Here is a 15,376-nt window from a genome sequence, read left to right as displayed (position 1 = left end):
TTCATCAATGTGGTCAAGAGCAGGTAGCTGCTGAATGGGGGCTAAAGCACCTAAGTACAAAAAAATTACCTTCCAAAAAACTAATGTGGGAAGAGTAGGTGCAGACCATACAGGACTGTGAACAAAATAACAGCTATAGCATTTTTGTGTTCTTTACTACTCTGAACAGAGCTTTACTTCAGTTAACCCCCTGGACCATTGCTCTGGAGGGAGTGCTTCAGCTCCTGCCTCCCACTACTAACTCTGGGCAAAGCGAATTGTCTCCACTCTGCACTCACATACAGGTCCTGAAATACCTGAGGTCCTCTCAAAATTCCCACCAACATAACTTGCAAGTTATAGTAAAGTGTGCCTGTCCTGAGCTGGAGGTGGCAGAAGGACCCTCCTTTCAGCTGGAAGGTTTCATCAGCCCCATTACTGAAAAGCAGGAAGGAGCTACAGGCGTAAGTCAGCACAATTTGGCTTTAGCAGACACCACAAGATTAAACTGTCAGCCTTTGTTCAAAAGAGCACCAAGTCTGGATGAAAGAGATGTGTATGCACAGTGGCTGCACTGAGTAACATGAGAAAAACTGAAATTATTTCTTCAGAAAGCCAAATTGGATGCCAGTTTCGCATTTTAACTCATAAGTTTACTCTGAAACTTCTCAGTTATGGTAAGTAAAGAATGATTTAACACAATTTAGGAGTGTTTAAATAACAAAAAATGAGGGAGACAAAAATGCTCAGACAAATTCATTTTATTATTCTCACTGTTTAAAAAATAAAATTAGCCAAAGTTGGCACAGCTTCCACTACACAGCAAAAGAAAATTTCTTTTTTCTTAAATAAATTTTGGGACAGGGAAAACAATCCCATGATAATATTACATGCCATTCTCTTGAAAACAAGGTAAATAGATTTTTTTTGCCCTGAATATGCATTCAACTCAACCCTAAAAATATTTTAGACCAATAAAGTTACTTTACTGAATTAATGTGCAGCAAAAAAGCAATCAAAGAAAATATGTAAACAATTTATGTCTGGAAGTAAGAAGTTTGTTTCATGATAATTCATCATCTTTTTCTCTAATTCAGCTTTCTAATATTTTTCCATCAACTTCTCTAAGGGCTAAGTTCCACATGGAGAAATTCATAAGATTCTTGAGATCAAGAAGTGCAACACTTGCAGTTCCTTGTCAGTTGGCATCTTGTTCTGCAGCAGGAGAGACTGATGAAGGGATCCCCAGATGTCTCACACAATTTGACTTTTGTCACCACCATCTTCTCCCCAGTTAATTGCACTTGTTCCTTCAACTGAAATAACTGGATTCTTACACAGAAGTTTGGATAACTGATTGAGTTTTGCTTGGACGGTGGAAATTCTGTCACCACTGTCATTCTTTAATCTAAAAATATAAGCAAACGGAAAAAACCCTATGGTGAAAAATTAAGTACTAAGTGCAAAATGATCTAAGTGTTTTTCAGTATTACACAGTTGTGGAAAAAATAATTCCTTTTCCACTTAAATTCTCAGAACAAGAAAACAAGTACTAAAATAGCAATTCCCAAATAACATATCAAAGAGGTTTTTTAGTCCCAATTTTACAAACATTAATCTAGCTCTAAACATTGCATATCTAAATAGAATACCACTTGCCTCAACTTAAATTTAATGAAAAAATGGGTTCAATCCATCCTACTTCTGGATTTTATTTAAGACCAGACAGATTTTTAGGAGTATTATACATCCATAGGGCCTCTGACTGACCTAGCACATCATTCCTATGCATACATGGAGAAACCAGAAAAGCTCATGCTCTAATTCTAAGTTTTAACATTAAGTGACTCAGCCTTAAGTTCTCAGTACAAGAACCTGGTTAATGTGCAAGATTTTTAAAGGGACAGAGAGAAAGAAATTCACATTTTTTGCTTTTAGTAGAAGATAAAGCATTAATGTTTAGCCCTACAGTCTTTGCTTCCTCTCGCATCGAATCAGAAAATGTTTTTTGGCATCAGTAAGAATCATATGTACAATTGTCTTTAATTTTAACAGAAAAAGACAATGGACCCAACCTAGACACAGTTAAAATGGCCAACACTTCTTATTTACAAACTGTTTCCAGAAAATTCATACAGGCAGATGTCAAAAAGACTGATGTATTTCAACTCAAGGAAAAAGAGGGGAAATTCTAAACACAGTAAATTTTACTTCTAATAAATTAGACAGAATCATGACAAGTTTTCCTCACATCTTGCTGAAGCATTGTCTCTTTTTTAGCAGAAAAATATTCACTCTTTGGGCTAGAGGGTGTAAAACAGGTCTTAACCATAACACCATTCCTCTGCAGTACAGAAAGTCTATTACAAAAATGCCATACCTCTGTAACAACTCCTGCAGCAATAGTGGAACCACTGTAGCGTAACATAAACCTCCCCAGCTCTTTAAAATCTTTGTACAACTCTAGAGCAACAGGTCTTTGAGTCTGTAGTTCAATTAGAGCATTCTGGCCTTTAGCCAAGAACCTGTAGGTAAAAAAGCAGAAAATTTTATTAGAAATGTATGCACAGATAAATGAAGAAAAGAACATTGAATAAACAGGAAAAATCATTTTAGAAAGCCCAGAGTAAAATTATCAAACTCGATTACAATTATAACCCAAGCCATGAGACTGAAAACTCATTTGCCTGGAGTACACATTTTAATAAGGCAACTAAGTTTTCTTCAAAAACCTCTTGGCACTCACCACAGCACTTAACAAATTGTTTTGAAGCTAATTATCCCATTAACACCTGTATTTTCATGTCAAGTGGAAATCAAGTCTTGTTTCAACCCCACAGCTAAAGAGCTTATTCATTACTTTGTAGTAGTTTGCAACAGTTTCAGCCATAAAATTTCTGGAAAAGGATTATTCGGAAAATGTTGTGTCTCAAAAAGCATTTCTATATTATTTTAAAAATCTTATTTTAAATAACTAGAGGCCTGTTACTGTAGTTGTATGGGAAGATTCCCTAAATTTCTTTTGCACTGACACCTTGTCTAGTCAAGCATGTTTTAGGCAGTTAGCCATCTGCAGAATTATAAAAGGCTTTAACAGTAAAAGAAATACTGTTAAAAAAAAAAAAGAGAGAGGGAGAAAAAAAATTCCTTTAAGTTAAGCCTGCTGATCTAGGATTCATTCCCAGTTATGCAAGTGACCTTAGGCCTAAATCACTGCACTTCTCAGGTGCCCTGCAGTTATCAAGAGGGCAGGAGGTTTTGCAGTTTGCAAAGCACAATGAAATCCAAACATGAAACCAACTAAAACAATAAAAGCATATTCTTATATAATTGATTCAGAGAAGAACCTGTTTGATGTACTGTGTATTAAACATCAACCCATTTCTTGCGTAATTATTAACTATTCATAACACTTACTTAGGTTTTTTCTTTGTCACTTCACCAGTACTTTTGTGCAGGACACTCAACAGTCTTGTAATAGTAGCAGGTTCACTTACTGTTTGATAGTGTAAAAGCACCTGAAAACATTTTTTGCAGTTAATAAACATCCTACAATAATCAGTGATCCTAGGTGTTAATAGCTGAAAACAGCAGCTTGCTTTAAGACTGATATTTTTTAAAGAAATACTTATAAAACTTCTCTCACAGGAGAGAACACTGGGGGCACAGAGGCACACTGGATGTGTGCCTCACATCCAGTAACTGTTTCTAGCTCCTAAACTTTGCGATCACAACCGATATTACACAAAGGCCATAATTTATGTCATCATAATACATTTTTCATCCTTTAGTGTTTTGCTTTTGCCACCTCAGTGCAGTTCTGTAGCATGAACTGGTGTTTTATTTCTTTAAAATTAAAAGCTATCTTACACTTAAGTGCATCACTGTATTTCCACAAGATGTGAGCTTCTAAAGCCTAGCTGTGGTGGAACTCACATTCTCTGAAATGGCTCAGCTATGCATTAAAAGCTAGTAAGAATATGCATAAACAGCCACAGTGGCCCCTTCTATCCATGTCAAATTACAGAAGAATCTGTTTCCTCTGGAGACACAGAACCACTTCTAGACTCTGACTGTACCTCGTATTCAGGAGGTCAAACAGAGAGAGGAAAAGCCCTGAACAACCTGCCATGAACACAGTTTTCAAAGAGACTTACAGGAAATCCTTTAGTGATTGGAACCTCAATATTGAAGATGAGAACCCGAGCTCTGAACCGAGTGCAAACTTTAATGGGCTCCTTGGGATCACAAAATACACAGCCCACACTAGAAGAGAGAACAAAAAACAAAAAAATCAAACAAACAGATATCTCTTGACATAGAAGCGTTAAATAATTATCCTTTTCCAGGGCAGTGATTAAGACAAGCAAAGGAAAAGCAGCAACACTTTAATACAAGCAGGGTGGTGGGGGGGGTGTAGGTGCGTGGACCTCCAGGAACACTGTATCGAAAGCTGTAACAAAATGCGTTCCTAGACAATGTCTACCTTATCTTGTGTGTATGCATGAAGGGCTCTGTCTAGTTCAGTGAACAATTACCTCCAGTGCTAATCAGTTTCTGAAAATGTCATTGTTTCCTGTGCGTAGATATTTTTAAGAATTAGACTTTCATTCAGAGATTCAGGGTTTCCGTTCAACAGAATAAAATACTGCAGGGTGCCCAAAATTGCAGTACTGCTGCCCGTGGCTCAAGTATTTTCTGGATAATAAGGGGACAGCATGATCAGGATTCAAAACCTGAGCTTTCAGCAACACCCATTTCCAAAAAATTCTACTTGGAGTCACAAGAAAGCTGCTGCTTGTTACAAGATGGTAAGTAGCCTAGACACAGCTTTTTCACAGGGCCTAGTTTTAGCCATCTGAAATGAAAGGAAAATTAATCCCACACAGGAAAACATGACGGAAGAGAAAAAACAGCATGATTAAACATATACATCAAATTTCATCAATATCAAGAGGACTCAAAAATTCATAGCTTTTTTTTTACAACCCTAACATATCTCCAAAAGATGAAGACATCAACGTAATAAATTGATTCAAGACTTCATTCAACAACTAGAACAAGACTTCCCTCAACCTTTCACCACTGAGAATCCCAACCCACTATGAAATGGCAAGACAGAATACCTGTACTTTTCCCTTTAATCAGAGGTTAGATTTGAAAAACTACCAATGGAAGGAGATTTTCCAAGAGTAGCTTGAAAGTTTGCTGTCTGAAGTCCAACTGAAATGTAAAAAAGGTGAACAAATTGTAGATCCAATTACCTGGCCTGAACAACAACTGACACTTAAAAGCTTGAGGTTAATGCCTAGCATGAATCCTACAGACTGGAGAAGACACAAAGAGATTTGCTGCACACCACTATTAGACCACCCCTTAGCAAAACATTTAGGAAAATAAATCTTACAAGTAGCTAAATGTGTTGAATAAACAGGTTCCATCAATTCCACTTGTACAGATTTACTTATTAGTACAAAATGACAGTTGTTTGCATGTGTCCTGTTAGAATGATTGATAATTTGAGAAGTTCTTGAAAAATTTTCTGGTTTATTTAGCAACACCGGTTGAATTTATCTGGCAATTAAAATGTCCAGGGGGTAGTCTAAAAGAAAGGGGCTCAGAAGGTTACTGGTGTCAGCACTAGGGCAAAGGATGAAAACTGACAGTATCCTTCTGAGGCTGCCGTTGCACATGCAGCAGATGTTTCCAACGTTTGTACATGCAAGCCAGGTGATATGCATCACTTTGGTTTTAAATATCCTGGTAGCCACATCATTCTTCAAGTAAACCGCTGTACTATAGCCCAGTGTAATAGTTATACAGCTTTTCATTAAAAACAAACCGTTACTTAGACTGAAACCCAGCTTTGCTCACTTGATTTTGATGATATCCATGCCGGTCAAAGTGAGACTAACGTGATCTCCTGCTGCAGCCCAATCAACTGGTTCATCGTGCAGTGTGATTCCTGGAAATGAGTAAGAACAGAACCTCACAGTGAAGTACCTAGGTTCTGAGCTACAAACAAACAGCTCTGTTTGGGCCATTTGTGCTTCATCAACCATTACTCATCAATTTTCAGTATGAATGGGTTGAGAGTAAAAGCTTTTTAACTGAGAAGCCTGAGGAAGCCTTTCCTTCCCCTTGGTGAGGATTCACTATTCTCTCTCACCGCACCCTGCACCATAACATGGCCTTATTCGAGCCAGAGGAGGGGACCTGGCCCTTGTCAGCAGCACAGATGACGCAATCCTGAAAATGCTGCACTACTAATATCTCCATATCTGCCCCACCCATCCTTTGAGGCACACGCACACCCTAGACCGCATCTTTCATATACTTTAATGGTACTGTGTCAACTTTCATTTACCTTGAGTGGGTTTGCTGACTCTTTCATAAAAAAGTGTAACTGAAGCCTTCCGTTCGCGACATCGTGTCTGTTAGAAAGCACCTTTACAAGCAATTTGATTCTGGTTTTTATGTATTTTAATGTTTTAAAAAGACAACCTGCCTGATGGGTGAGGGCAAGACTAATTAGCTCTGACTGAACATCCTGAGGTTTCTGGTGGGCACCAAGAGAGAAAGAAAAAAACCTGGATTTTTAGAAATACTGCATATATTTATAGGATCTAGTTCTATTTTGCTGCAGATTGTACCTCTTGACTTGCAGATTTGTTCCCAAAACCACTTGCCAAAAACATGCCAAAAAGCATGATTCAACTATAATCATGTTAAGTACCATTTTTTAAGCAGTGCTGATAATTATTGATATATCTGTCATCACCACAGAATGAAAGAAATTCAGCCTCTTGAAATGAACAACTTGAATCCTAATGCGCACATTGCCGTAAGTAAATACTGTATGCTAAATTAAATTATTACTTCTTTACATTGAATATAAATAGTAAATACTTAATGAACTTATATGCCCAACCTTCATTTGCCTTTCAGTCATAGGAGAAGCAGCACAAAAGAAAAACCATAGAATCGTGCTGCAGGAGATACTCAGACAAAATACATCTGTTTCCATGGTACTTCCTCCACTCCCCACACAGAGGAGTGACTACAGTGGTCTGCTACCCAAATTCATCCACATTATTGTAACATTCCTGTGCATGTGACTAATGTGCATAGAACTGTGTAAGTTGATAGACTGAAGAGCTTCCCAAATTAGCACTGAACAAGCTGGGTTTGACAGACAACTAAACCAACACATTGCTGTATTCAGGCTAAATACTTAGATACATAAACCTATTCATATCTCAAGGACTCAATTTTTTATTCACTGGCCAATGTAGGAAAATCATAATTTTATCCTTCTATTTGCATATGAAGCAAAACCAACTCTGCAGTACAAAGACAGCAAGCTTTATCAGGAAACAGCTAAGCACTTAATGTCTAGCTATTTCTTTCCAGAAATCAAATACATTGAAATTTAAATCCGATTTTCTTCTATTTTCTAGTTGTTCAAGACAACTATATCCTGAAAATTTGATACTATGAAAGGATCAGTGACAAATCTTACAACATCAAACAGGAGGGATGACTTTATTCTCAAGCTTTTTCACAACCAGTTCATAAGATTAATTTCTAAAGGTTGTTCAACATCCTCACACTTCCTAACAGAAGAAACACTCCACAGTAAAGCAGAATACTAATGATTCCTGTACTGAATATCTTTACAGACATTGCTGGAACTCAAATGCTTTTACAGGCTCTTCATAAAACCATGTCAAAAGCCACAGGGCTACAACATTTGGATTATCTGATACAGTAAAAAAAAAAAAAAAGCAAGATTTCACATACTGTTCACAGACATATTTATACAGACACAGTCACATCTAAAGAAATTCGTTTTATGCTTTCACAATTTATGTTTGACAGTTAGTATCAGTTTGACAGTCTGTTACCATTTCAGTAACTGTTTCTAGCCCAGTATTGACCTGAAAGTAAACACGCTTCTGAAGACTGTACCTTTTGCAGTGCAAGTTTCATTGGGAGGCATTGCCAGAAGTCGCTCTCCAACCTGAATATAGCCTGCTTCTATTTTACCAGTCACACAAAATCCTGAACCTTGGTCTGTAATAAACACAGTAACAAATTCAAAAAACTTCATAATACAGTCAGTTTCCCATCAGAAATTAGTCCTTCACCAATGCATAGACAAGTTTTTAATATAATGAAGATTTTTTCCCTTCTCAGCAGTGTTCAGTACTTGCAAGTTAGCCAGATGTGCATCATAATGAAAATGAAACATTAAATTCAAAACCTCTAGATCTTATGTTTTTCAGAACTAAGGAAGAAATATTCTTCTTTAAGCAAATGTAGGTACATAAAGAAATATTTTTTAGTTTTTTTCAGTATTAGACTAAGTCCCTTAATTTCTAGCAATATTATTTAATTCAGCACTTTCTCACTATAATTACAGATAAAAGGAATATGACAGACCTCTCAAAATAATTCTCATGCATACAGGTGCAAATTCCTATGCCACTTTACTGTTTAACTGAGTCAGAATCCTACATACTCTGTCTGCATATTACTTTTACTCCTGGAAAAATTAAAGAATGATTCAGTACTATTTAATATGAGAAACTATTATAACTAGAGATGATCAGGTACTTCTGAATAAAAGATCTGCAAAGTTTTCATCTTCAATGTCCTAAGAGCCTGTTCATCATTTGAATGATATGCCAGTTACTTTCCAAAGATATGCTACACATGGACATTTATGCACATACACCTTAACAAATGCCTCGTCTTCTTAGCATGTGTTTGCAGGTGTGTTTAAAAAACAACTCTCTGAACTGATTCTACAATGACATTTTAAGTATCCACACAAACAACAAATAATCTTTTGATGAACATCAGAATTCAGTGATGTAAGCAAGCATCTTAGTATTTTGTGTCTCACATTAAATTAAAAGCTGAACTTAGAGCTGAATTTAAAAGAACAAGTTGATCTCTAATCTTGAGGTCACTTAGTAGTAACTTGCTCTTTGCATTCACCACAGATACTGATGAATGCTTCTGTTTAGTGAACGCTTCCATCCTTCTATCTGGAAAAGATACTGCCAGTATGCCTGCACGCTGGTTTTCCTCTATTCATTCCAGCAAATGAGATGAAACACGGACAATTAACAGATGACATCAAATGTCAAACAGAAAACTGTCAAAGCTGATATTGGCTAGAAAAAGAATACCCAAGTCACGTTACAGACACCATCTCAGTACAGGACACAAAACAACCTGAAGCTGGCTTTGCAAGCACTTGTGGCAACCAGAAACATGACCTGATTCCAGGTTTTCCACCACTTCCAAGCACAATTGAGAACCATTTATCTTTTGTTCACATCAGCACCAGGTTTGCCTTGGTAAACCAATGTGGTCTTTGAAGCTTCACCAACTCCCATGCTGATTGCTTCCTGAAAAGTGTCAAGTTCCTTCAGTTCCCCCTGAAATCAGTGCAAGTGCAAAATGGACAGTGGGAGACAGAACCAGGGCATAAAAAATGGCCCAATTTCTGTGCATCATGGTATTGGAGTTCTGCCAGGACATGCTTTTTGTACTCAGGATTTGGTTGGTGGACAAGGCATTTTAGGGTCAGATCAGTCATACCCTAGACAGAGTTATAATATAGTAAGTGGGGACTGATGCAGCACCAAAGAGATTTATTCACTCAGGGATCTCTCAAATCAAGAGATAGCTAGCCAGGAGAGAATGAATATTAGGAGGATTGTGGAGGATAACATCTAAAAGCTGGCTGAGGCAGGTGAAACATATGTGAGCAGCCTTAACAGAGAAAGGGGTTTTCCAAACTACGTAGGAGTACACTCAGCACTCTCACTTTTTACACACTTCTATGGACAGCTCCTCCTGAGCACACACTGGCACTGGAACTGAGCTGAGAACAACTGCTGCTTCATGTACTTGTACTGCAGCTACTTCCTCTGGTGGCATCAAAGCTGATTAAGTTTTGAGATCATAACGTAAAAACAATAGCCTAAAAAACACCTAAAAGGCCACATTTAGTGATAAGCCCTCTATATGTAAATTGTGTCCCTTCCAAAGTCATATTTTTTGCATACTTTAGCAAAATAGATGTAGTCAAAATTGCTCATTTTGGAAAACTTTTCTCAATCCAAAAATGATTATTGCAGCTGAAAAGCTGTGATTTATTATTTTGAAAGATCTCAATAATCTTAACACACTTTCCCACAGCTCATGAAATTAAACAGGAAAAAATAAACAGAGATGGCATAGATGACAAAACCAGTGATATCACACTAGGGTAATTTCCCATGCAACTCTTCAATATTTAGCATTATAGCTTCAGTTAAATCAGCTAACTAAGGGCATGCACAATATCTAGTGTTTTCTCAAAGGCCCACATGAAAATTGCACAAACCTGGTATTTCCAGGTTTGTACTACTTACAATCAGTATTTCAATCTGATTTTTTTGTACTTCCCCTATAAACATCCTAAATAGAAAGCAAAATTTCTTAAAATATGAATTTCAATAATAATATTTGATTAAAATATTTACAACAGTTTTCAAATCATGCCATTTGGTTTGCAACATTTCTCAAGGGACCTACAGAATGTTTCAAATGGGCTGAGTCTAGAAGCCTTATTTCTTCTAAGTTATCTGCAATTGTAAACGACTAAATGGAAAAAAAAATCAAGTTTACCATGAAAACCTTACAGGCTCAAGACACTTTATTTCCACCAGACAATCAAAGTAAGAACTGGTTATAGTTCTTGCTGTTGCTATCTTTATTAATGCTAAGGAATAGCTCACTGCCTTAAATCCTTGGCTGGTTGTAACAGTCTCACCACCATCACCATTTTCTTGCACCTCACCTGCCCAAATTTTTATACAAAGATTAAGGAATATATCATTATTCACAACTACATCAATGAATGGAAAAGGAACAAGACAAACTTGTTTAAAATCTAGGACTGGAAAGCAAAAGAGCCCAAAGCCACATTCCAAAAAAGTTCAAGAAATATTGATTTAGTCCAGCAGAACCAGTTTGGGAAAGTCCCACATTCTGTCCCACAGAACCATGAACTCATTACACAGACAAATAATTGGTCATACAGATTAGCTTCCTTAATTTCATTTCCAGGGTGTTTCACCTTCAGCAGTACTATTTAAAACTTGGCAAGGACTAGAACTTGAAAATGTCCTACTCTGGTCTAGGACTACACATGAAGTTCCAACTTTAAGTCTTATTTTGACAGCATTTTTAACACTTGTGTTAAATATTGGGAAAATGATGGTAAAAACACTATAAAAACAACCAACCTTTAAAAACATCAGCAACACACAGTCTAAATGGTTTTTCCACTGATCTCTGTGGTGGCTTGAAAGAATCTGCAAATAAATTGATAAGATTTTTTAGAATGTCAGTATGTAATAACTCTCTCAGCAACTTCTCCATTAGAGAAATTAATTATGTTGCATTTCATTGAGTTTGTCTCACATTTTACCCAAAATACAAGTTTTAACACACACAGGACTAAGATGTATTATTTTAAATGAGGAAAATTGCACTTACCAATTTGCTCCAACAAACACTTTCCTTTATACCATTGTGTGAGGTCACTTGACTGACCCCTTGTGACTAGATTTTCTCCACCAAGGCCACTTGTTGGGATATAAGCCACATCTGATTCCTAATAAAGAAAACAAACAGATGTGAAGCATACATTAACAACAGGATCTCCTAGCAGAAGTGAGAGGTGCATTTTTTCAATGTTATGCATCTAAACTTTAAAAGAATAGTTGTCACATTTGTATTTCCCCTGGAGAAGGCAGGTTACTCATGGATCCATTTCCTTTTTGGTTACCTCTTGCCTGATCACTCTGCTCCAACAAAGAGTTGGAGATAATTAAATATGATGGTATCAATGCTGACAACTAGAAACTGAGTTCAGGTAATAAACTCCTCCATGTCTGACAGGAAAACTTAGGTTTGTATTGCTGCTTTATGCATAGGGATTGCAGGAAAACCAGCCAGTCCAAATGAATAGTAGTTGGAACTCAGAAAACATGACAGGACAGTTCTCATGAGCTCATAATCCACACTGATACCTGCTCCACTATAAAACTCTCTACTGTCATTCATGTAATCCTGAACATTAAGATAGACAATTCTTGGTCTCTTCTGCTTTGTAGCCAACAATCCCAAGAAACTACAAGTGATCTGAGTACCCCAAAGATTCAATAGACCTAAACAAAGATGACACAAAGAGTATTAAAGAACTGACTACCCTTATGCAGGACTCAGTATCACCCTTCCAGGAAGAAAAGGCAGAAAAATCTGCTATATTATGTGCATGTAGCAGTAGCAGGAAAGTGACACAAAATAACCTGACTGTAGGAAAAGTTCATCCCACCCAAATGCTTGAACAAAGCAACAAAGGCCTCACAAATATATTACCTTAAAGCCAGCTTGCTTAAGAAATTGGCCAAGCTTACTTGTAATTTCCTGAAATCTTTCCTGTTGCCAATTGACCTAAAATAAAGCACAGATTATGATATGATAATAAAATTATAGATTTTTAACCATAACTTGAACATACAGCTGCATGTCATCAATTCTGTAGTAGAAACAGATGGGTATTTATAAACATGAGATTTCCAGGTGCATTCATACTTGAATATATAAGAGCATACACATTAGCAATTACTGATCACAAACACCACTAAAATTGCAAGCCCTTTTAATTTCAACAGCAACTTTTTTTTACATTTACACAAAATTCAGGTTCAGTAAGATATATTCATTACAGGAGTAACTTAAAACGTAAATAGTAATATTTAACATACTTTACACATTTAAATAAAACTATTGCAGTCTTGACCTAAATGACCACCAAGATGATCTTACAGTTTCCACTGAGATTAACTGTTGTGAGATTTCCACAACTACAAAAGGGACCCTTGCTCATTTTAGCACCAAACTTAATCTTCTGTGTACTTTGAAAATACACCGATAAATAAAAAGAATGGCATTGTAAAGTCTAAACATAAGGGACAGAGCTGGAAAGCAAAGAAACAATGCTTTATTATGAGTTTCACAATACTGATTCTTAAACTTAATATCTACAAATGTAGACAGATGCCCTTCACTTAAATGAAGAAACTAAGCATGTACCTGGTCCATTTTATTGACTGCAACAGCCAACTGTGTCACTCCAAGAGAGCGCACTAATAATCCATGCTCTCGAGTTTGTCCACCCGTCTCAAACCCGGCCTCAAACTCTCCTCTGCTGGCATCCACAACCAAAATTGCCACATCAGCCTACATTATAAAGAAAGGAAAAAAAAAAAGAAAGTGGTTAAGAGGTGGAAATTATCTGGGTAAATACATAAATCAGTAACATTTCACACAATATGTACGGTACACAGATGAAATTCTGATGTGCTCCAAATGTAATTGAAACAGCTCAGTCCCATCTGTATCATACCCACTTCGGTGAGATATTATGGCATTATGTCATCTTATGTCACAAACCATCACCTCCTGATTAAACACAGGACAATTGCTGGTTTGGGGAACCTGTCCCCTTCAATCTACCCACTGTGGATGCTGCACAGATCTGAACAAAAGCAGCCTATGCTCAGAAGCTTTAGAACAATGTATGAGCACTATGTCCAATTCTCTCTGCCTCAGTCTGTGCACTTTCGTCTTAGTGAGAAGCTGCAAAAATTACAAACAAATCATCACATTATACAACTGGGACAACCAGTTGTACTGTACTGTTGACTGTATGCTGGATGTGAATGCTTCAGAGTCCACTCAACACACTGGAGCATGGCAAAATCACAAGGTGGCAAAAACAAAGTAGCCTATTTTATCACCTAGACAAACCCTCTGCCAAAGCATTAAGAGCAAACAGTCTACAGTACTGCACAAAAGTCAGCACGTAAGCACTGGGAAAGACACAGATCTTCCTGTTAGCCTTAAATGCTGCTAATATTTCTTGTACTTTTCCTGCTTTGGTAAGTAATTGCCAGTCAGATCATCATCATGTACTAAGCAACAGCAACAGATGTGAACAACAAAGGTACTGGTGTCAATAGGCAGGTGTAAGAAAATGTCAGATGACTGAAGAGATGGACATAATGGAAAGAGAGAAGAAAAAGTGTTACATTTTCCCTTTCCTTGAATGTTTATGCTTCAGAATTCCAGGAAAAGAATCCTGATTCTGAACTTCCCTGGCCTCATCCTAGGCATGAAATCTCCAAAGCTCAGAGACAGCACGAGTGTGAGAACAGGAAAAGGATAACTGATGAATTTTCTCAGAGCTCCCAGCCCCAGAAGTGCATTGCACTGAACTTCTCCTCAAAAAAAAAAAAAAAAAAAAAAAAAAAAAAAAAAAAAAGACATGCTGGTTTTGCATTTTGCATAAGAGTAGTTGGGGGTTCACCTCCTAACAGCATTCTCCACAATAAAAAGACACTAAAGCCATTTTCAACCATTGCTTCAGCACTAAGCCTACTCTAACAGGCAACAGAAAGTTGCACAGTTTCAGTGATTCCTTAACAGGCTCCAGAACAGACCAGCCCCTCATCACCCTGAGAGCTGGAACACAGAGATACCAAGCTTTATTCAGTCAGACCTGTCTTCTGCTGAACTGATACAATTGCTGGGGAATTGTAGCTCTTCTCTTAATACTTCTGCCTGTGTTATTTTTCCCAAAAAGAAAAAAAAAAAACAATTGTAAAAAATAGCACATCTGAGTCAGTATTTTCCACTGCTCTGAAACCAAAGATTCACTACTAATTTTCAAACTCATAAAATTGCTACAACACATACTCTGCCATATAGATGGTTTTATAAGAAATAATTTGCAAACTTCTGACTACTCTGCAGCCTAAGCACAGAAGGGTCACAAGGTCTGAATTCTCACCCAGGCTCTGCTTCAGAGCTAAAGCAGAACTTGGGACAAACCAGTCTTCCTACAGTGCAGTTTTCTATCTAAGATCATACTAGCAGTACTCATCCAAGTACTCAACAAAGATCTTCAGATACAACCCACATTTCAGACAGTTCTGGCACAGACAAAGCAAAAACATATACGCAGCTTAGCTTTAGGGAAAAAAAAATGAAATCTCTACTCTGGAGAATCAATTTTATTATTTAAAAAAGGGTACCTTTAAGTGAAAAAAAAATTACTCCTTTTATATAATGTAGCCATGTGTTTTTTTCCCTATATCTGAGGTATTATTTCCACAAATAATAATCTACAGGAAACTGCTAAGTGCCATACTGATTTCAATGGGTAGTGTCCAATGCTATTGACTTCACCTACTGATCCTAAAACAAGTGTCATGCAGTCTCTGCAAATACCTTCTTGACAAGACAAATGCATGGTGTATAAACT

At 37.1% G+C, this 15,376-nt stretch overlaps 1 protein-coding gene across 2 annotated transcripts in view; it reads right to left on the bottom strand.

Moving 5' to 3' along the window:
• Positions 1–729: 729 nt before the first annotated feature.
• The window catches only part of HBS1L (HBS1 like translational GTPase), a 57,646-nt gene continuing 42,999 nt past the window's right edge, over positions 730–15,376 (bottom strand). Inside the window, exons 9-18 of one of the 2 annotated variants that reach the window (XM_058801411.1) lie at positions 13,144–13,290; positions 12,427–12,501; positions 11,542–11,659; positions 11,289–11,357; positions 7,951–8,055; positions 5,854–5,944; positions 4,137–4,245; positions 3,397–3,497; positions 2,360–2,504; positions 730–1,387 (exon numbers count right to left, since the gene is read on the bottom strand). In XM_058801411.1, the coding sequence (XP_058657394.1) occupies positions 1,376–1,387; positions 2,360–2,504; positions 3,397–3,497; positions 4,137–4,245; positions 5,854–5,944; positions 7,951–8,055; positions 11,289–11,357; positions 11,542–11,659; positions 12,427–12,501; positions 13,144–13,290 (972 nt within the window). In that variant the 3' untranslated portion in view covers positions 730–1,375. The remainder of the gene's footprint in view (positions 1,388–2,359; positions 2,505–3,396; positions 3,498–4,136; positions 4,246–5,853; positions 5,945–7,950; positions 8,056–11,288; positions 11,358–11,541; positions 11,660–12,426; positions 12,502–13,143; positions 13,291–15,376) is intronic. The other variant, XR_009274540.1, reaches the window with a different exon arrangement.

This window comes from Ammospiza caudacuta, chromosome 3 (genome assembly GCF_027887145.1).
Source record: "Ammospiza caudacuta isolate bAmmCau1 chromosome 3, bAmmCau1.pri, whole genome shotgun sequence".
NCBI lineage: Eukaryota > Metazoa > Chordata > Aves > Passeriformes > Passerellidae > Ammospiza > Ammospiza caudacuta.
Note: the sequence above shows the minus strand (reverse complement) of the source record. Positions and strands in the feature narration are given on the sequence as shown.